General features: G+C 32.4%; 1 protein-coding gene across 1 annotated transcript; it reads right to left on the bottom strand.

Annotated features, from left to right (window-relative positions):
- Window positions 1-1532: 1532 nt before the first annotated feature.
- LOC133182804 (uncharacterized) lies at window positions 1533-17869 on the bottom strand. Its single transcript, XM_061317649.1, has 31 exons — window positions 17745-17869; window positions 17086-17233; window positions 16832-16849; window positions 16551-16681; window positions 15196-15346; window positions 12551-12681; window positions 12246-12393; window positions 11150-11167; window positions 10142-10159; window positions 9825-9955; window positions 9511-9658; window positions 9291-9308; window positions 8988-9118; window positions 8010-8157; window positions 7685-7702; window positions 7449-7579; window positions 6917-7064; window positions 6318-6448; window positions 6011-6161; window positions 5361-5378; window positions 5086-5216; window positions 4815-4965; window positions 4682-4699; window positions 3985-4115; window positions 3681-3819; window positions 3367-3594; window positions 3231-3254; window positions 2891-3109; window positions 2616-2642; window positions 2184-2411; window positions 1533-1853 (listed from the first exon to the last, which is right to left on the bottom strand). The coding sequence occupies exons 1-31, from the start codon at window positions 17823-17825 to the stop codon at window positions 1585-1587; spliced, it is 3582 nt and encodes a 1193-aa protein (XP_061173633.1). The 5' UTR covers window positions 17826-17869; the 3' UTR covers window positions 1533-1584.
- Window positions 17870-22950: the final 5081 nt, after the last annotated feature.

The following is a 22950-nucleotide window of genomic DNA, read 5'->3' on the forward strand; positions in this document are numbered from 1 at the left end:
ATATTTTCCATACAATACGAAGATATACAAAACAGATATTTGAGGAACGTATCGTCTGACCTTAAAGTAATTTTACAGAAATTTCTATTTTTAGTAACCATGGCAACACCATTCATTGAAATCAAAAACCGATGCACTAAATAATGTATCTTTGTGTAGTCTACTTGTGTGCCAAGTTATATTGATATCAGACCAAAACTGTAGGAGGAGTAGCGTTTTGAAAAATTGTTTACAGACAGACAGACGGACGCACGGACGACGGACCTTACTATCGCAAAAGCTCTTCTGGTCTCTGACCAGCAGAGCTAAAAAAAAAAAAAAAAAAAGCCACGCTGTCTCGCTAGCGAGGAATTCACTCAGACAACACGCTTAATTGTGAATTCCTTATAATTGCAAGGTCCAAATATATGGACTTTATATAAACTACCCAATGACGCAAAAATCAAACAAAGAACTACTGTTGGATAGGCATAATTAAGAGTCAAGGACCTATCCAATGAGAAGATAGGTGTATATGTAACACTATATGTGTCACTATTTTAAACATTTAATTGTCACATTCCTATATTTCTTTGTGGATTATCTTTAATATGTTCTGTTTTTTTATGCCTTTTCTTTTTTACCAATACACTTAATGTCTTCCAAGTACATATCTTGAAGCTACAATCTGTTTTGCTTTTGAGCACATTTCTTAAAAATTGTAGAAATGGTCACCAAAACCATGAAAGTTAAGAAATGTATTGAAATCTAGTGTAAAAGGCATCTTCTGGTATACAGAGAGATGCATTCTTATTAGTTCATAGTAAGAAGTATAAATGTAAGTATCTTTATGGAACTCCCATGGGTACTAATTGTGTTCATCATTATATGAAGCAGAATTTATTTAAAACTTCTACATGAAGAGAAATCTCTGTTTCCTTCAATTCAACACTTATACCGGTATTGATGACATTTTATCAATTCACAATATTTATTTTTAATCATACCTTGATGCGATATATTCCACTGAACACGAAATAAAGACAACATGCAGTTGGACACCCTTGCTTCATGCTAAAATATTTTATTAGAAAATGGTATTCATGGCAAACTGACAACTAAACATTATTATATTGTCAACTTTCCTTATTTATGGGGCAATATACATTTATCATCATCTTATGGGATTATGTCTTCCATTTGACTCGATACGCAAGAAAAAGAATTCCTGAAACGAGGTGGACTACTGACAAATAAGTAGATGATACAAGGGTTTCAACAATCTTGTTTAAAGTCAACATTTAGCAATTTCTTTGGTTGATACAATAATCTTGTTATAAATACAATCGGTTGTTAGGTCAAATGGTGTGTCTATACCTTTTCCGACAGAAATTCCTCCAACTTTTTATTTTTAAACATCGGGTCTGTTTCTTATGCCTTTTCAATCATTAAATACACCGGTCGTTTTCGACTACACACATAAAAATCAAACAAATGCTGCAACTACTTTATTTAAATTAAATTTCAAAATTGAAAATTTTAGCAATGTGTCGTTGTCGATCATCTGAAAAATGATTGTCTTCATTTTATGCAAACCAGCATCATTCAGCATCCATGGGCCAGTTTATCTTCGATAACCATATAGTCTCCGATTATCTTAAAATATGCACACTTGTTTACACCCTTTCCATCTGCAAGTGAGAACTTTGTGGTTCCGTATTTTACGTCTGCCTTTAGTGTTCCGGTACTGCCTTTCTTTAAACTGACTGTATATTTACATTCGTTGCTATAGTGAGATTCATAATGACAACTTCCAGAAATCTTGTAAATCACTTTGCAGTCTGGACCCTTTTCTTGTTCAACATCGCATGCAGCTAAAATCAGAATAATATGATAATTAGGTATGTTTTTGTCTCTTTTATGCATCATTGTTATTATTTTGATAAGATTTTTACATTAACATGCGATTAGATGAAATAAAATCATAATGCACATGTACAAGTAAATCAAGGTACAAGTGTTATGATATACTTTCTCCAGCACCAAGCTTTTCACACACAAAAAATACATCAAAATACTGATAAGAATTTCTTTCATTGTGGATGTAGCAATTTTCAGTATAACTGGATTTTTTTAAGAAAAATGAACAGTACTCTCTTAAATTAAGGAAGCAATTTCATAAGACATAACTTGATCTACATTACCGCATTCTGGAATGTCACAGAATTCCCATCGTTTGGCTTTGTCTGTTGTATAACACCAAGGCTTTGGTTCACCATCAGGGTTTCTACAGTAGTTTTCTTGATTACCCAGGGTTTTACTGAATGAATGACTGTGTGGTGTTTGTGAAGACCAGGCCTGACAGGTTAAACCAGATTTTGTGATATTCTTTGTACCCAAATAGTTCTGACCTTTAGGTTCAGTTAGGCATTCTTTAAAACAATAAAAGAAAACAATTTTGAAAATAAAAAACTTTTCTTCGTGAAAATTTAATGCTTTATTACAATTTTAATTATGTAGATACTGAATACTTCTGGTTGCTAACTTTGTAAAAAAAAAAGATTATATTCAGTAAACTTCATTGATTAATCAAACATGCTAGACATTAATTAGACATGCTGTGGGATTGAGTTTACCTTCTGCTTCACCGGGCTTAGGTGCTTCTGTAAAAGGAATAAAACATTTTTTATTCTTTTTATCAATAATGCTGTCAATAATATAAGAAACAATCCTGTATGAAATGTTATTGTTGGACTTATTTGTCATTTTTTCTTTATTTTTCGCATTCGTTAAAAATTAGATTTAAAAAAATCTGTGCATGAATTATTTAATCAAGATAAGAGAAATATAATTCTAGTTATTCTAGTAAATATAGGAGAATTAGATGTATAATGATAAGAAAAAGACAGACCACATTGTTTTAGATCACAGAACTCCCATCGGGTTTTAGGATCAGTAGTGTAACACCAGGCATGAGGTTCGCCGTCAGGATTTCGACAGTAGTTGTTTGGGAGGGAGGTGTGTCCGTGTTTGTGGGGGGTCTGTGATGACCAGGCTTGGCAAGTTTTGCCAGATTTAGTTTTATTCCAGGTTCCTGTGTAATCACTTCCATCAGCTGTCTTTATACAGTCTACAACAAGAAAATACATGTGATATGAAATTTAATTTTGTAAGTGATACAACGTGGATTCGATTTTTGAAGTAAACATATATCAAGTTAACTTAAATATGTCTAAGTAAAATAATTATACCGTTTGAAACTTCCTTTTCCTCAGCTGCAAGAAGAAAATCAAAGAATATCATATTTCTCAAAAATGAGATATTTTTTTAAAGAAAGATTTCTCCCCTTAAAAAAATAAGCATTGAATCTTTATTACTCATATCTACCTTGTCTGTAACAAACTTCAAATTTCCCGCCACATTTGTCCGACACCCATATTTCGTCACCATGCCGTCCATATGTTTTACCAGCCTCACACTCCGTGCCCGATGACTTGGGCTCTACACTGAGAACGAGTTCTGCTTTTGGCACAATACAGACGGATCTTTCACCCGAGTTGGAGTTACACTGTATTTCTCCTTTTGTGTCTTTACATATTGTTGGGGATTTTTTAGCTTTAAAGAAAGGTGCATTTTAAGTATACACTGAAAAAAATTGAAACAAACATAATATTATATACGAAGAACAACAAGTAACCTACTTTTTATTTGATAAACAGCCAGTCTCCAACTTCCACCACAAGCCTGCTCTCTATCTCCCTTACACGGCCTCATACAATCACTGTCCTTCTTCTTGTTAGATTGTGTGAGTTTGTTACCACAGAAACACTCATTGCTTGCCTTCACAAAAAAATTCAACATCTTAATCAATCATATGAAACATTTTCATGGATTGTATGTCAAGTCATCATTAATAAACTGGGCTTATACTATTATAAAGAATTATTTCAGAAGTGAAAACATCAACTCTTATTCTTTTTCATTCGAAATAAAGGGTGGCGGTACCTCCACTCCATAGTATTTGTACTTCAGATCCGAGCATGTCTTTCTACATTTATCAACAGTCATAGTTTTGGATCTGATTTTCTTTGCCTTAAGTGTTCGGCTAACTTGATCTTTGTAGCAACCAATGTACTCTACAAAGTTTTATTCAATCAATCGTAATACTTATATAAGTAAACGTTATCCAGAACATGATAGAGCATGATGCCATCTGTTTGTATATCTCTTAGCTATCTTATAGCAAAAATTCACCAGGCCAACTTTAAAGTAATGTTTGTTTGCCTTCTTCCGACTCAGGATGAAAAAATTGGGTCGATAGGTAGATGAGAAAATTTTATTTCTCAGAAAATTTAAATTTTAATGCTGAATTTTCAAAATCTATTTTCCAGAATGCATAAAGAAATAATTGCTTCCTGGAGGCTAAAAAAAAGTTTTGAGTCGAGCCATTTTTAGCCAGTCGGTCGGGAGAGGGCAATCAAAACAATATTTTAAAGATGGCCCCAAGTGATAATTATTTCTCTTATTTAGACAATAAATTGATTGAAATAACTTTTCATGTAGCATCCAAAGAAGAAAAAGAATTCTGCATGTGGCAGAGAGGAAGGGAAATTGCAAAGTGAGTTTAATAACCTTTTTTTATGGAAAGAAAAGGAATGAAAGAAAAATTGTAAGTTAAATTTTATTTGAAATTTCAACTTACCAGTTTTTACAATGGCCGCTGAAACAGAATAAACATTTAGACATTTTTGTTCAAGCCAGTAATGATGTTCATGTATTAAGTACTTATGAGTATATTGTACATGTTAATAATATCACACTGCATTCATCCATACTTGGTTTGAAGTTGGGGTTCTTGTACACAGCAAGTCTCCAACTTCCGCCACACGCCTGTTCTCTGTCTCCTTTACATGGGGTCATGCACTCACTGTCCTTCTTCTTGTTAGACTTCGTGAGCTTGTTACCACAAAAACACTCTTTTGCAGCCTAAAAAAGCAATTTTTGGTTCAAATCTAACATCATTATAGTGTAAAAAGCTTATTTTATTAAAGAAAAATAAATTTTGGGGGTCAAGACAACTGCTAAATGAATAAGTAATCACTTTACCTCTACACCATAATATTTAAATTTGAGATCCGTGCATATCTTCCTACACTTGTCTACCGTCATGTCATAAGTTCTTGTTTTCTTTTCTTTTAGTGTCCTGGACCACTGGTCCTTGTAGCAACCCAAGTATTCTAAAATCAATCAAATCATCTTTATTATACATCATAAATTTCCTTTCATTACATCAAAATCATGAAGTAATTGTATCAATATGTTCAATCTCTTTAGATATGCTCAAGAATCACCTACTAGTGTATTCTAAACGAAAATCTTACCCTTCTTCACGATAGCAGCTATAATAGAAAATATATGAACATGTTAAACAAAGATGAGTTATTTTTCAAGTCTTGATTATCTCTAAGAAAAAAAACCCTTTCATTTCACCTCTTCTATATATGTATAAAAATTTGAGAGAAGTAAAGAAATAACGATAAGATTTTTTATAGCAAAAATCTGTAAGGTACGTATCTCAAAGGCGCATACATACAACTAAAACAAAATTAAAATTCGAAAAAGCTGTTACAGAAAGTAACACAGTTGAATTGCAACATATTCAAAATATTTTTAATCATCGTATGTTAACCATGAAATATGAGCATATGAATAAAAAGGCAAGAATATGTGGAACTAATATTTGTAAACTGTGTGACAGACATATGACCATGTAAGCGTTTATATGTATAACATGTTAAGCTTGACATATGTACAACATAACTTTCAAACATGTGATGATCATATATGTGACAATTCTGTTGAGAAAAATGCACAAGGTTTATTATTAAGAAATTAAATAAGCTGCTCAACTTATATGTGAAACACTTGATGCTCATCTTCTTCGTTAAACAAGTATTGATCAAATTATATTTAAAATATGTCGCAGTTTTACTTGTACAAATTAATTGACCCATTCCTCTCTCTCACTTACTATGTTGGAAGGCGGGATTTTCGTACACGGCCAGTCTCCAGCTTCCTCCGCAGGCCTGAGATTTATCTCCCTTGCAGGGCCGGGTACACTCGCCATCAGCTTTAACTACCTTCTTGGATAGTTTGAGACCGCAGAAACACTCATTTGTCGCCTGCATAGTTACATTTGTACTTTTGAATATAACTACTGATTGGTAAAAACTTTTATCATTTTTTTATTCAAGTCATATACACTGTATCTGATAATAATTTCTAATTTTCACTTATTTTTAGTTTTCGAAAGATAAAATTTATATATCTTTTCTTACTTCTAGACCATAATATTTCATTTTCAAACCAAGGCAGGTTTTTCTACACATGTTCACGGTCATTTTCTTTGACGTTGTCTTTTTGTCTTTAAGTGTTCTTGACCATTGGTCCTTGTAGCAACCCACATATTCTATACAATTAGCACAAATTATAATACTACAATTTGAGTTTTGGTATCAAAATGTCTAGCTTTTATAAAAGATTAAAAGATTGTTCAAGTTTTGGTCTTGCCATGAGGTACATAATAAATTCTCAGTACTTTACTAATTCTGATTTCTAAAAATACCGAAGAAATATATTATAAACATTATAACTGATTAAAATCACTCACCTTTCTGAACAATGTTTGCTAATGATTGAAGAAAAGAAATTGTTCGTTAAACTATGGGGTTTTTTTAAGATTATATCTCGCTTATTTTTTTATCTTGGAAATTAAAAAAACTTATGCAATGCGTAGTTACAAATAAACTAGTATGAATAATGATCAATTACAATTAGGTAAATTTTCAATTAACACGTACTGCACTCAATAAATTTCGATTATACATGTATGTTGTTTGATTCTAACTTTCAATTTGAGAAAACAACGTGTGCTTACTCTTATATTTAGGGTTTTTATAGATGAGTACCCTCCAGTGACCACCGCAACCTTGCTTGATGTTCCCGCGACAGGCCATCAGACAATCCTCTTTATCTTTCTTTTCATATTTCGTCAAATAATTACCACAGAAACACTCCTCCCCTACCTTAATATTGTAAAAAAAAAAAAAAGTCACCAATGTTAAACAAATATCTTACTGGTAGATTGTACAGTGACCAATGATATGGAATTTGAAATACTTAACCAGTTTTTGCAATTGTTTTCTATAAATTTCTGTCAAAAATCTTGATTGGCCTTTAAAAGTTTTAGCTGAATCATCTCTGATAGAGATCTAGTAAACCAATATAGAATTCGATTCTAAGCGGAAAAACTTCCCCAAGTTCAACAGCTTTTTGTCTACATCCAAAAAATCTCCTTTAAAGCAACACTTTTGATTGGTCATTTCATTACAAAAAAAATTCAGTTGAATTAACTTTGAGAACATCATACTTCGTAACAGTCCAATAAATGTTAAGATGAAAATATGCACCTCTAAGCCAAAGTATTTCATGTTTTTCTTTTCACAAATTTGTTGACATTTCTCCATTGTCATACTCTTTGAGACTGTTTTCCCGCCATTTAATGTCCGTGACCGCTGGTCCTTGAAGCAGCCCACAAAGTCTTATAGAAAAATTAAAGATATTAGTACTGAATAAGTTTACTTAAATTGTTTAGTTAACAAAAAAATCTCTTATGAGGTACGAATATATCATATTCTATACTTACGAGTTGTAGAAACTTTTGCTACAAAAGAAATTTACTCAATTATTACATAAACATAACCATTGATTTATAAAACGTAGATGTATGTATGTTTTCCTATGGCAGCATATCAATGAACTTAAGAGAACTTCAAGGGTTTTCCTTGTAACATTTGAGCTTATAGTTTGTAGAACAATCTGGCCTTCAATGACAGCCTTAATTTCTGGAAATTGTAATGTAAGCTACTGCCTGCCACTTGTTCACAATATATGCCCTCTTTATAGGGAGAAGAAACTATAACCGTATATACTACTAAATTATTCTCCTGTATACTAGTAAATAATCTTACTTGGGAACTTGGAATTAGTGTACACGGCCAGACGCCAGCTCCCTCCACATCCCTGAGATTTGTCCCCTGTACAGGGCTGGGTACATTCCTCACTGTCCTTCTTCACCTTCCTCGTCAGTTTGTTGCCACAGAAACATTCTCGTTTTGCCTGTGTAAGTTTAAGGGCAATAACTTGTGTGAAAAATGGGCCAATCGACATGAAACTCGAAACTATCTATAATTAAGTCATCAGTATGAAGAAACATACCAAAAATCAGTTCATTTTCAATACGTATGGCAAAAAACTCCAGAAAATATTGAATAATTAGACATTTTCAGTCTAAGGGCAATAACTTTCGTAAAAAATGGGTTATTCATGAAATTTAAACGTGATCTGGAAGTCGTCAATATGAAGAAAAGTACCAAAAAACTAGTTCTTTATCTACAATCATGGCAAAAAAGTCCTAAAAACAATAAAAAGTTAGAAATTTTCAAAATCTACTTGCAATAACTTTCGTGAAAAGAGGTCATCCGAAATAAAACTGGAACTTGATCTACATACCTATATTACGAGGGGGGGGGGGGGACAAGAAAAGGCCAACTTTATTTCAGGATAGTCTTTTGCTGAAATTTTTCATTCAAAGTCCCCCAACTTTGAAAAACGTTGCTACAGGATGATTTTAACGTCATCAATATGAAGAGACATATTAAAAATTAGCTCTACAAGTACGGTAAAAATAACCTGGAAAACAGTGACTAAATAATTTTCCATCTAAGGGCAAAATTTACGTTTAGTGAAAATGGGTCATTCGACGTAAAAACAAAAATCGAATTTGACCTGTAAGTCATCAATATAATGAGGAGACTTAATAAAAATCAGCTCATTATCTACAAGTACATCAAGAAAGTCTGGAAAACTGACTGAATGACAGATAGAAAGAGGTATATACTCCGACCATTTCATGGTGGGAGCATAAAAATTAATACATATATCCCTACCTGTACTCCGTAGTATTGGTAATTTTTCTTGTGACAAATGTCCCAACACTTCTTGACTGTCATTCTTGAAGAACTAGTTTTATAATCCTTCAGTGTTCTAGACCGCTGGTCTTTGTAGCAACCCTTGAAATCTACATGTTCATTAAATAATTATCATTTCTGTTTGTTGAAAGGTTTCCGAGACGCACAGAAACATTTCATACTCTCCCTAATGCATTGCACCAAGTTTTTCTTATTGCTATATTTAATCTTTTTTTCTGAATATATTGTACCATTTTATTCTTGAAGGAGTTTGGAACTTACTTTGACTGACGACTCTAGCTGCAAAATAAAAACAAAATCCGATGATAGTAATTACCGCAATTAAAAAATCAAAGCACAGTTTTGCTACATAGTACAATGTGTTCTTTTTTTTTCCTTATTCTTGTTAATTTTTTTCAAGATTTATACATGATGTGTCTCTAAATTACATATTCGTCAATACAATCTACATCCGTAGGAATTCTCTGAATCCTTTACATACATTTATAAGCTGTGTTCTTGTAGATCAGTACTCTCCATCCGCTGCCGCAGGCCTGAGTTCTGTCCCCTTTACACGGGGTCATACACTCTTTGTTTGGTCGCGCCGACTGTCGTGTTAAATAATTGCCACAGAAGCACTCTTCGCCGACCTGACAGAAATATTTTTTGCTATTTGAATAACAAAGATTTGAAAAGGGATGTTGTTACAGAAATTCCTATATAATGCAGAATGAATAAAATTGGGAGTAACTCCTAGTCGTTCAGTCTAGGGGAAGGGGCATTAAAATATAAACAATGACGTCCGATTTTGAATACCTCTAAACCATAATACTTCTTTTTCTCTCTAATACATCTGTTTTTACATTTTTCAAGAGTCATGTGGCTAGACTTAGTTCTTCCACCATCTAGCACTCTGGAGCGTTGGTCAATGAAGCAACCTAAGATGTCTGGTGAACAAAAATGATTCTTTGTTAAAATAACGAGGCTAAAAATTTCATTTAGAAGGTTATCTGCATGTATATTACCAGCAAAAAGACCATTGTTTTAGAAACTGCATTATCGATATTTTATTTTTACTTGCTGTCATCTTATTACCAATATCTAGGAAAGGAATTCTGAACCAGTTTGTTTACCTTTTGTGGAAACTCTAGCTGTAAATTAAAACAGAAAACAAGTAAATAATTACATGATTCATTGTTTATGCACAATCAAATAAACAAATATTAAATAGAAAACTTTTCATTATAATAATTCTTATAAGTTAGAAATTGAATGATAAAGACGCGCCACCTATGTTACTGCTTTATGTTCCTTTTTTTTTTTTTATAAAACAGTTTATACTTTTAATTTATCACAGACGCGTCTAGTGAGTGATTCTAGTGACTTACTCTTGGTGTGTTTGGAGTTTTTATAGACGGCTAACCTCCAGGGCCCCCCACATCCCTGTCTGGAGTTACCCTTGCACTTGTGTGTACATTCACCTTCGTCTCTCACCACTTTTCTTGTCAACGAGTTTCCACAAAAGCACTCGTCTCGATTCTGTTAGAGCAATGCATTAATAGCAATGTGAGATTCAAGTTCTTGGAATAATGATTTGATTGTAAAGGCATTAAAAATTTCTTTGTACATGAATTATCCAATTTTGAGTATAACAGTCAGTCGAACACTCTGAATTTATTTTATTTTCATGTTCAAGAGATGAGAATTTAAAGCCATCAAAAATCCATCTCAAACATCATCTTAACTTTTGAAATTATTTGCAAGAACTGTCATATGAAATTTTGTAATGCACTTCATTTATGATTTTATTGAAGTTTATGGTTTAATGATTATTTCTTTCCAGTGAAACAAAATAATTTTGTGTTGTTGTTTTTTTTTTTTACCTCTAATCCGAAGTATATTGAATTGATTTTCTTGTGGGAGCAAATTGATTTACACTTCTCAAAAGTCATGGAGCCTGAACGGGTTTTCTTTCCACCAAGGGTTCTCGCCCATTGGTCCCGATAGCAACCCACATAATCTAAAGCAAATCTTGCCCATTTACCTTACAATTTTTTTTTTACATATGTTTATAAATGTTCAGAAAAATATAAAAAATTATAGCATTGACCATTGATTTCTAGTATCTTATGTAATCTTACCTGTCTTGACAATGTTAGCTGTTGAATCAAAGAAAGAGTAAATTACTTACTGCAATTAATTACATTAAAATTAACTAGAACTTAAGACAATCATTTACATTACCCATTACAACGATACTCTATAACAATTATAACACAACATATTACAATGATTTACATACCTATAACAATCATTACATTACCATTCTATTAACATTTTCTATAACATTACCTATTACATAACCTATTACAAACAACAACAATACAAATTTCGATATTTTTTCTATAATCATTTTTATTTTATTGAAACTGTTGAGTTGTACTTGCAAGTCGAGTTTTGCTTTGTTTTGTTTATGAATTGTATCCGAGAACCGTGAGATTTTACAATCATTCTTAAAAGGTTGTTTTTTTAACGTGCTTTATCCTTTTATCTGTTACATCAGTTGCCCGTATATTTGTAATTGTACTTCCTATTGATGATTACATTTGTCTGTGACGTCAATAGTCAATATAGTATTAACATACATCTGTAATTGTAGATGATTACTTTTGTCTGTGACGTCAATAGTCAATATATATAAAATACAAGGCTACTGTCTTGAAATATAAGCGATATTTGGGCGAGGGTAAGAAAACGTGATAGAGGGCGTGGCTTGCCGAGCTCTCTATCACGTTTTCGACCCGAGCCCAAATATCGCTTATATTTCGAGACAGTATCCATGTATTTTATTTATCCTGCAATATATTTTTACATCAGACCTCCAAAACGAGCTATTTTCAACATCTCTGCAGTTGAAAATAAGACGCCACGGCATAAAAATTGCAATGTGTATGACGTCACAATGCGTTTAGAACGTCGGAATACATGCACAAGGCTTTATTAGGGCATTGACCGAATAAAGCTTTGGTTTATTAGCTTACCTTTATTCGGTCAATGCAAGGGGTAGTTGCAGGATAAAGAAATAACATACATCTGTTATTGCAATTCCTATAGATGATTACTTTTTTGTGACATCAGTAGTCACTATTATAGTATTAACATACATGTATAATTGTTATTCCTATAGATGATTACTTTTGTATGGGATATCAGTCGTTATTATAGTTATTAACATACATTTGTAATTGTAATTCCTGTAGATGACTACTCTCCAGTTCCCGCCACACCCCTCGGCCTTGTTTCCTCTACATGGTCTTAGACATTCCGAGGATGGTCTCTTGTTTTTGTGTTTCAAATAATTACCACAGAAACACTCCTCCCCAACCTAAATCAAAATTTACGAAAAATGTTTAAAAGACAAAATTAAGTTGAAAAAAAAGTCTGGTTTTCAATATTTATATTATTGTAATCCCATATCCCAGAATTTTCTGAAAAAATATAATAGGACCCGTAAGAATGTGTGATCCCATCATCTTATTTACCTCTAATCCATAGTACTTTTTGTTTTCTCTTTGGCATCGGGATCGACAGAGAGCCAGGGTCATGGACGAGGACTTAGTTTTACCACCGGTCAAGACTCTATCACGTTGATCCTTGTAGCAACCCACCAAGCCTTATAAAAAGCTCACAGGTATAAGTTTATCAGAACCTCCTATTACAGATATTAGGACTAATACTAACAGCTCAAAAAAAACCTTCTATCCTAACATTCTTTTGTGAATTATATGTAATTAAATGCACATTTTAAAAATAAATATATTGTTATTTAAAAAAGCGTACACATAAGATTTGATAATTTTGCAATTTTATCATAGTTTTTACATTCATGATTGAAAATTTCTTTTCTATTATGAAGTTGCTCTCTCTTTTTGCACGAATAACACCCTTAATGCTACTATAGGTTTGCCATGAAATAGGTTTTCACAGAGATATTTTGGAATTGAGTACAATTCCCTTTGAAACATCTTCCATATGTCTTTTTCTAGCCGTTTGCATATTTAAACTTAAGTTTCCTTATTCCACCTTAATTTTCTTTTAGATTAAGTTTCAATCGGGAATTTATTTTCGGCTGTATTAGTGTAGGAAACGCACAGCATTTGAGAAGCTCTCTTGTGTTCATCAGGAGATACTGAAAGATGTTGGTACTTTGTGTACTTGTTAAGTATAAATCAGAAAACGTATTATTTAGTAGGATGTTATAACTGAAAAAAGTACGAGAGAATTTCGCAGATGAAGTGTTTATTACACGACTGTTTTCTTGAAAGAGTTCCGACACAAATAAAGAGAGTAAAAGAAGTGTGGAATCCCTCTAGCGGGAACGTTGTTCAATTGCAAAAAAGGGTCTGTGAAAACTTAGTTCTTAACATGCCTAAATGAATAAAGGCTGTTATTCGGTCAAAAAAGGAGCAACTATAAATACTTCAAAGTATTTTATTATTTAAAAATATCTAACTTAAATAAAATTGCAAAATTCAGCCTGTCTATGTTTTCGCTTTTGTTTAGTGGCAATTTATTTACAAAACGTGCATATTATTTACAAAAACGTATTATTTTAAAAAGTTTTTTGAGCTGAGGTATTTAAAGTTACGTGTTTTGTTTTTCCTTGCTAGTATTTTTGACATAATTTAAATAGAAAATACGGATGTTGTGTGTTAAACATGATTATCTCGAAAAAATTTCATTAATCTTGACACGCACGTAGAGTTATACGAGGGTTGTCCAAAAAGTTCTTGAACAACTGAGTTTTTTGGTTAATTTGAATGGTAGTATTATTTTGCTTGATCCTAATTTCTTTTTTGTAAAGAAAGCCGTCTTTAAGGTTGCAGATAGTGCACAAGCTTCATAAAATACGGTGTTTTCAATATTTTGACTTTATAAATTTACTCAATCATGGATCCTTTTTTAAATAAAATATCTCATTCAACTTATTATAAAAAGATAAAATAGCATGTGTCCAAGGACATGTGATAAAAATACATAGTCCCTATTTATGACGTTTCATGAAACTAGCTTATATTAAAGTCAGAATGGTGTTATGCTATACTTTCTATAATTTTTCCTTAAAAAATGGTGTACATTAAAATATTATCGTACACATTTGGCAATGGTCACAGAAAATAATAGCAATTGTCCATGACTTTTTGGACAGCCCTCGTATGATCTTCATAAGCATGTTGTTAAAAAGTTTTCATGAAGACATATCCAAAGACCATGAATGATCACACGTGACACTTGTTGAATTTACATGCTTTTGTGCCAAATAAAACCTGTTCTAAATTCTATAGATACCCTTCTGTTCATACTTACACATTGTTCATTTGTAGCTAGAGCTCTCAACGACGTTAAACTACATTTTAACTTATTTCTCCATTTTAAGATTTGCATTTTGGGTTTTTTTCTGTAATTTTCTGAATCACCATAACTCTGACTAAGAAGGAAAACATTTTGTATGTCAAGTATTTTTTCCATCGAGATATGAGCAGAATCATGGACCATATCACTTCATTTCAAATATATAAGAGAGATTTGATTTTAAAACTTCTAAAAAGAGTGTTAAAGTTTGTTCATATACCATATCATGCATGCAATGATAATAAAGTCTGTCTTAAGAAAAGAAATAACGTGCAAAACAACACATATTTAAAACACTTAAAGTGGAAGTAAGAGTAAAGAGGCGTCACTGTGAATCAGATTCACATTCACCAAGAAATAGATGCCACAAGAAAATTAAAAAAAACAATGAAGTATCAAATCAGAACTTACAGACATTCCGAATTATGGAGACAATTTTATTAAAGAAGAAAGGGAAGGAAAAGAAATTCCTTACCAGAACATTAATAAAACATACAAATTATATTTATATTGTAGCTATTACAACACAGTTGTAATCCAAGCACAGTGAGACTAAAGTTCATGCCTACCTGAGGTTTGTACTCTCGCTATAAAAAAAAACTGAATTTCTTAGGTCGTGTTTTGAAATCGGAATGTATTCTCAGACTGGTACTGTTGTTTCATCTGAACGTAAGATTATCTTTAGTTGATTTTTCCCTATTTCGTATTCATCAGTGAGCTTTAGATTGTTATTTCATAGCTTTGCAACAAGTTCTTGTTACAATAAACTGCTTACTCTGTTTGTAGTTGTAGTTTCTATATATAGCGACTCTCCAGGCCCCGCCACACCCCTGTCGTCTGTTTCCTCGACATTGCTTCAGACAGTCATGATCGCTTTTCTTTTCACTTCGTGTCAAACGGTTCCCACAAAAACACTCGTTAGCGTTCTATTGGAGAAAAATAATGTTTTTAAGTGTGTATTGCTAAAACATCTGGCATGGCCCATTATGCCGATATTTCATTTGTTAAAAAACATTCTGAATGTACACACAAGTACTCTGAAGTTGATATTAAAAAGATGCTTGAGTTTCTGATTGACACTATCTTTTTGAAGGACAAGTCTTCCAACAATCAGTTTGAATTTCTATGGGTATCAATTGTGTTCCGTTACTAGCAAAACTATTTTTGTATTCATATGAAGCAGAATTTAATTAAAAACTTCTACATGAAAAGAAGAAGTCTCTTGCTGTGACCTTCAACATTTACTTAGGAGATCTATCGACAACGTTTTTTCAATTAATAATATTCATTTTTATTCCTATGTCGATTCGATATACCCCTTTGATATCGAATTAAAAGACACCACATAGTCTGACACATATGTTTCATATATGAATATTTTATTAGAAAAAAATAAAATGTTTATGACTTCAACTTTTTATCGTCAAATACCCTTAATTATTTAGCAATATACCATTATTACATGCAAATGGAGTTTATGTCTCCCAGTTGATTCGATACACAAGAGCAATACATATGAACAATTTCTAAAACGAGCCAAGCTATTGACATATAAGTTGATGATACAAGGATATCAACAGTCTCATTTAAAGTCAACATTTCTATGGATGATACGATGACCTTGTCAGCAGATACAATCTATCGTTACGTAGAATGTTCACTGACGTTTTTCATACAAATTATTAAGCCATTGTCTTCTCACTGAATTTGACACGGATTTTTTCGTTTGCTCGATCATGACAAAGAGCACACGCTGGGTGTGACAGGTCGACAGAGAATGTTTACTCCTACATAGCATTTGATCCCACCTCTGATGTTTTAGAGGTCCGTGTTTGCTCCTCCCAATTTGTGTCGTTTCAATGGACTTTTGAGCTTTCTGACTGTTCGTTATCTTCATATTTCATTTACTATGAAACTATGAGAAATAAAATAATTTTCGCTCATGGCACAATTATATTACTTTGCCTCACGAAAAGCTAGACGACATAAGGGTAAACAGAACTCAAACTGTGTTTTTAACTTTCAAAATTACTTGCTCATTGTTAAGCCAATGAAGCAATTGCAAACCAACCTGCTTTAATAAGTGAATAGCATAACGGGAGTATATTGTTTTATAATTTGGGAAAGTACCTCCACGCCGTAGTATACGGTGTTCTCATTGGTACAAATATTTCGACACATGTCAACAGTCATCCTGCTGGAAGTCGTCTTCTTTCCATTCAAAGTGCGGCTCCACTGGTCCTTGTAGCAACCCATATATCCTGAATGTATATGTTCATACACAGGTTGAGAATTTTTCTTTGTTTGTGAGATTATCATGTTTTTAATAAAATATGCGAATATTAAATTATATTAAATTACATTGTGAAGTTACAAAAAGTGTTGAAATTGGTTTGTTGTAGAATTCATACCTGATTTCACGATAATTGCTGAAATGAAATTACGTAAACAATATTTTATGAGTCCATCTTGTCCAGCATGTTCTTAAAAGTATGTCTTTTAACAAATTTTCTCGTCGTTTAAGGAGCATGTATTTATATTTGTGTTAGATTTAACTAAAAGGAAGCTTCATATGCATACTCTAATGGTATTTTTTATTTAATTAAGATACATTAATTATCATTGTAAGAAGACGAAGGCTTTAGAGTCTCGGTGCTTCACTTACATGAGTAATAAGGGTTTTTATAAATCAGAACCCTCCAGTGGTTCCCACAAGCTTCGCTGCGTCTCCCCTTACACGCCATCTTACAATCATTCGTGGACTTTTTATTTGTTTTTGTCAAATAATTTCCACAGAAACACTCCACGCCAACCTATGGAAAGGCACCATCAGGGTCGCTTAATTTAATATACTAGCTTGCATGTTCATGCTCTTCAAACTTTGATGAGCAAAGAATAGGATAAAATAAACACAATATAAGCTCATTGAGATTTGATGAATTCTACTAAGGACAGCACTAAATTTCGAAATGTTCCGGGTTTACATTGATTGAAATTGATATTTTAAAGTTAAAGACAGACAATATTCAATATCATTTTTAAAAATCCAAAACTAGTCATCTTCCAGAGCAATATTCAGGAGGCAGTCATTGACGAAGAAAACTGGAAGCGCGGAGACTTTATGTGCGCGATAAACTTATGTCAAGAAAGAAGACGGAGTGTGAGAACATGTCCTGAAACCTCCTAATGTTTCCTTTTGAATTTTTTTTTTTACTTTAACCATTTATCAACATTTTTAGTTAAATTTCTATACACACCTGAAATAAATTATACAAAGTTTCAATGAAATGTGAAAAATTTTACGTGCCAAAGAAAACAGTTCACCTCTAAGCCATAATATTTCTTGTTCTCCCTTTTGCAGCGTTCAAAGCATTTGCTGACGGTCATACTGTTTGATTTTGTCATTCCGCCATTAAGAGTTCTGCTCCATTGGTCAACATAACAACCATACAGATCTTTGAAACAAAACAGAACTCAGAAGTGTGTAAAGAAATTCAGAGCTGAAATGAACATTACTGACATTGATTGAGTGATTGAGAGGATATTGGTTCATGAAGTGCCTCAAATCTTGTCATTTGAAGTGAAATGTGCAAATACTTACTGCTTGAAGTCACATGTACTGCAGGTGCTGAAGATCGTCTTCTAAACCAGCGGCCCCATCCATCGGTCACGTGACCTGACAAGAAAAAAAAACTTAATGATTTTTTTTCTGAATAGGAACAGGATAATCTTGATTTTGGACACAATTATTTATTTAAGATTAAGGACCACTCTCTATACACTACTGAAAAATGTTTTGGGGGACAAAGGGGAAATTACATCGTGTAATGATGTAAATATTGAGTTTATCTGTTTCATGAAATATGAAGATAATCAACAGTAATCAGGCTCAAAAGTACATTGGAACAAATAAAATTGGGAGCAGAACAAATTTGGACCTCTAAAACCATCAGAGAAGGGATCCAGTGCCATGAAGAAGTAAGCATCCCCTGCCGACTGGTCACACACGCCGTGTGATCCTTGTCATGATCGGGCAAACGGGAAAATCCGTTAACAATGTCGTTTGAAAATAATGGCATAACATTGTATGAAAAACGTCAGTCAACGTTCGACTAAATGATATATTGTGTTTGCTAACAAGATTAATGTATGATCATAGAATTTGCGAAATGTTGACTTTAAACGAGAATATTGATATCCTTGTTTCATCAACTTATTTGTCAACAGCTTGCCTCGATTTAGGTTACCAATATGTTACCAATAAGGTCTTTTTTTTCTAGTAAAATATCCAAGTATGAAAAAGTTGTGTCATCTTTTATTTCAAAGTTCAAAAGGATAATTATATCGAACCAATATAGGAATGAAAATGAATATTGTTTATTGATAAAACGTAGTCGATAGATCTTAATGTTGAATTGAAGGCCACAGCAAAAGACACTTTATTTTCAGGTAGAAGTTTTTTTTTTAATCATGCTTCATATGAATACAAAAAGTAGTTCCCCTGAGATTCTGACAGAGTATTGGGAAGACTACATAGTTATTGTCAATCAGAAACCCGAACATCTTTTTAATATCAAATTCGGAGTACTTGTGTGTACAATCAATATGTTTTTTATTTAAATAATTTTGCAGATGACCAATGACAAGGTTAGTAAATTTACGAGATCCATTTGTATTGAGAAAAAAACCCAGCTGTCTATGATGTCAAAAAGCCTGGACTTTAATCGATCTTTGGGAGTGGTTGTATAAAGTGTTGAAGTCATGTTTTGATATAATTTAAAATTTTGTGATTAAAATTTTTTAAAAAATTCCTTGGAGTTTTTAGAATCCACATCTGAATTAAAACACTTCTCGAATATAATTTTGTACAATAATCCTGAAATTTCTTTTCCACTGCTGTTGATATTTTAGTGAGGAGTAAGAAAGAGGCTTGGTGGAACATTTACTGGAACCTGTTATATATATTTGTAAGGATTTTTTCATGAACCTGTTCATTAAAATTGAAACAAGACATTCTTATAGTACATTATGCTATTAGTCATAGATAGCCCCAATCACCCTTGTAATTAATATACTGCGTAATTATCAATTTCTAATCAATTTAAGCATTCTTATCATTTCGTTAGACCTAGATGATTTCGTTGAACACTATAATTGTATGTACTTTTCCCATTTAAGTAAGCAACAGTGATTTCTGTTCACCGATACTTATTGCTATTGGACTAATGCTATGTTACTAGAAAAAGACATTAATAGCAACCTAACATCAAAACTTTTTGATAAAGGTTATGACGTCAACTTTTCTATCGTCAACATCCCTTATTTATGTAGCAATATACCATTATCACCTACATATGGAGTTTATGTCTCCAAGTTGATTTGATACGCAAGAGCATGCTCTAGATACGAACAATTTCTAGACCTAGAACTGTCCTTAATGGACAAATACTCCCGCTGGGATTTTCATAAAAGGTACCAAATCACTAAAAGTATTTTTGGAGCTAAGAGGTATTCACATTTTTTTTTTAAATTTAATGCTTATTGTATTTTTAATGAATTAAACTGCAGCCTAATAAAACATCAAAGTACTTATAATTTTATTTTTTTTATTAGATGGAAAAAAATATTCAATTATTGCAACTATCTGTCATCTTTGTGAGACTTGTTTTGCGAGAATTTGTTTGTTGTGACATAAAAAAAATATCATATCATACAATATCAAATTAGCCTTGATAACTTTATACCAAATTAATTAAAAATAAAAGACTGTCAATAACTACATGTATGTATTTTAATTTGAGAGACTATCAATTGCAATTAAGATTGTTAGAGACCAGATCTTTAATTCTTCTGCCCAATTCCCCGGAGATATACATGTAGATAACACCTTCTTGATCAGAGATGCTCTAACAGAATTGATTTAGACAGCCTTCCCACAATGAACTCATTAATTGTTTATCTTTAACTGGATGCATGTCCACTCATTATACTTCCAATGGACGAATGGATTTAAAATATCTGCTGCACGATGCACCGTTAAGTCTGCATTTATGTAGTACAATATAAATGTATATTAATGTCATTAAAAACAAAGATTTTTTTTTATTGTTACAAAGCCTTATATAATGGATAAAACTGTGTAATATTGACGCAACATTTTTTATGAGGTAACTGCATACATGTAACTCTTAAATTTGTAGGGACTATCTACCATAAAACTTTTTAAAATACTTTTAATGGCCTGGATTTAAGCTGCAATTCACATTTTTCAACAGGTGTACCAACTGACAGTTTCTTGATTCTGTGTTTTTAATCTACATTAACTCAAAATGACTAAGTCAAAAATAAATGAAAAAAATGTAAAATGAAGAAAAAATATCCAATCATGATGAAAATACAGGTGTAAATCTTTATATATGTTGCACGTGAATAATGTGTGTACAAATTTTCAGGCAAATCCATGCAATAGCCTCCAAGAACAGGTCCGGACAAAATCATGTCTGCAGACAAACGGACAGATAAACACGCGGACATGTGGATTCCATTACAACCCTCCCTTAACTTCGTTTCGGGGTGTATAAAGCGGCGAGCTATTGACAAATAAGTTGATGAAACAAGAATATCAACAGTTTTTTTTTAAAGTTAACATTTCGCAAATTCTATATTCGATACAATGACCTTGTCAGCAAATACAATCTATCATTAAGTCGAATCCTGACTAAAGTTTTTTTTTTATACTATCGTAAGGCTATTATTTTCTTACTGAATTGTCTACGTTTTTTTTCTTTCTTTTTTTTTTTGGGAATAATCATGACAAAGAGCACACGGCGGGTGTGACCGGTCGACAGAGGATACTTACTCCTTCATGGTACCTGATCCCATCTCTGACATTTTAGAGGTCCATGTTTGCTCTGCTCCAAATTCGAACTGTTCAGTGGACTTTCGAGCTTCATTACTGTTCGTTATCTTCATATTTCACAATGGAATAATGACAGGTCTCAGTTATAAGAACATAGGCAAAGAGGTAAAGCGCACTTAGTATACCAAATGGCCTAAAATATAGCGCATTTACAAACACACAAAATGTTCCATTATTTTATGATACTAAGTAAAACTAGGTATAAACTAATACAAATTATACCAGTGCCTGGCAAAAATTAGCATAATTATCTCAAACAAGGTCAAAGAAATTTACAGAATTTGTATGGGATATATGGAGAACTATCGAGTGAGCATTCAAATACTTAAGATTTATGTATTTGAACCTACTTAAACCAGAGACATCTTGAAGGGGTTGTGTTCTTTTGATATCATGGTACTTTATGTATACTGTAACTTTAAAATATTTTTGGGTTTAACTTGGTTTTCTTATTAAAAATTGATTATATATCTCAGCTATCCTATTTTCCTAAAGACTCTAACTCGGGGCTATATATACATAAAACACACAAGTTTTGTAAGTCGGCGTAGCCTAGTGGTGTACGCTGAACTATTTTTGTGTTTGAGGTCTCCGGTTCAAGCCCCCCCCCCCCCCAACTCCAGACTTTTTTGCATTAATGATAGTTATAAGAACATATCTAATTCTCACTTCTTTTTTTTTACTTATGCTAGTTATTTTTTAATCATCATATTTTTCACATATTATACACATCAGAAACAAATATTATTTTTCAAGCCTCTCTGCTTACGATATACATATGAATTTAACGTTGCCTGACTTAATATATAACATACGATAGGATTTTAGACTACTTTGGAAAGAAGAGATACATATTAGAAGAGAAGAAGAGATACATATTAGAAGAGAAGAAGAGATACATATTAGAAGAGAAGAAGAGATACGCACTTAAGATGCAGCAGTAGTTTACGAAACGAATAGCGAAGACCTTTCATGATAACAAAAATCTTGAAAACAGTCAAGAAATAATCTTGATACATAATTCTGTAAAACGTCAAGTAAATCAAAAATATTAAAATTGTAAAGAATATTTGATTTGATTATAGTGATATATTCATATGTGCAGAATGATTGGTTCTTTCCATTTAAACCTAGTACAAGGCGAAATACCGGGAAAGGGCGCTATGCCTCTTAGACATGGGAAATGTCTATAGCCTCAAGTGTATGAAAATGAAACTTAATTTGTTAACGAAATATTTATTGCAAGTTCTTATCATTGAAATGTATGAAATTAAGAAAAAAAAACTTTTTTGCCGAAAAATTATTCTTTGCATGCTTTTCTAAAAAACTGTAGTTTTTCGGGGGTTTGAACTCAGGCGATAAAAATCTGGAGACTAATTAACATCACACAACTAATAACAATAGTGGCATTTATATCTTCTTTGTGATATGACCTTTAAAATTTTGAAAGACAGGAATGTTGTGTAAAAAAAAGTGTACAAATATTTTTAAAGTTAAGTGTATTTTTCACATACTTTGATATTCAAGCGGAGACCCACTCATATGGGAAGATTGTGTTATAGAATAAGAAATGACCAATGGTCATTTTTGTCTTCCATTCTTTGTACATGC

The sequence above is a fragment of the Saccostrea echinata genome, unplaced genomic scaffold (genome assembly GCF_033153115.1).
Source record: "Saccostrea echinata isolate AGI-Se365-2 ecotype Australia unplaced genomic scaffold, CSIRO_AGI_Sech_v1 ptg000009l, whole genome shotgun sequence".
Lineage (NCBI taxonomy): Eukaryota > Metazoa > Mollusca > Bivalvia > Ostreida > Ostreidae > Saccostrea > Saccostrea echinata.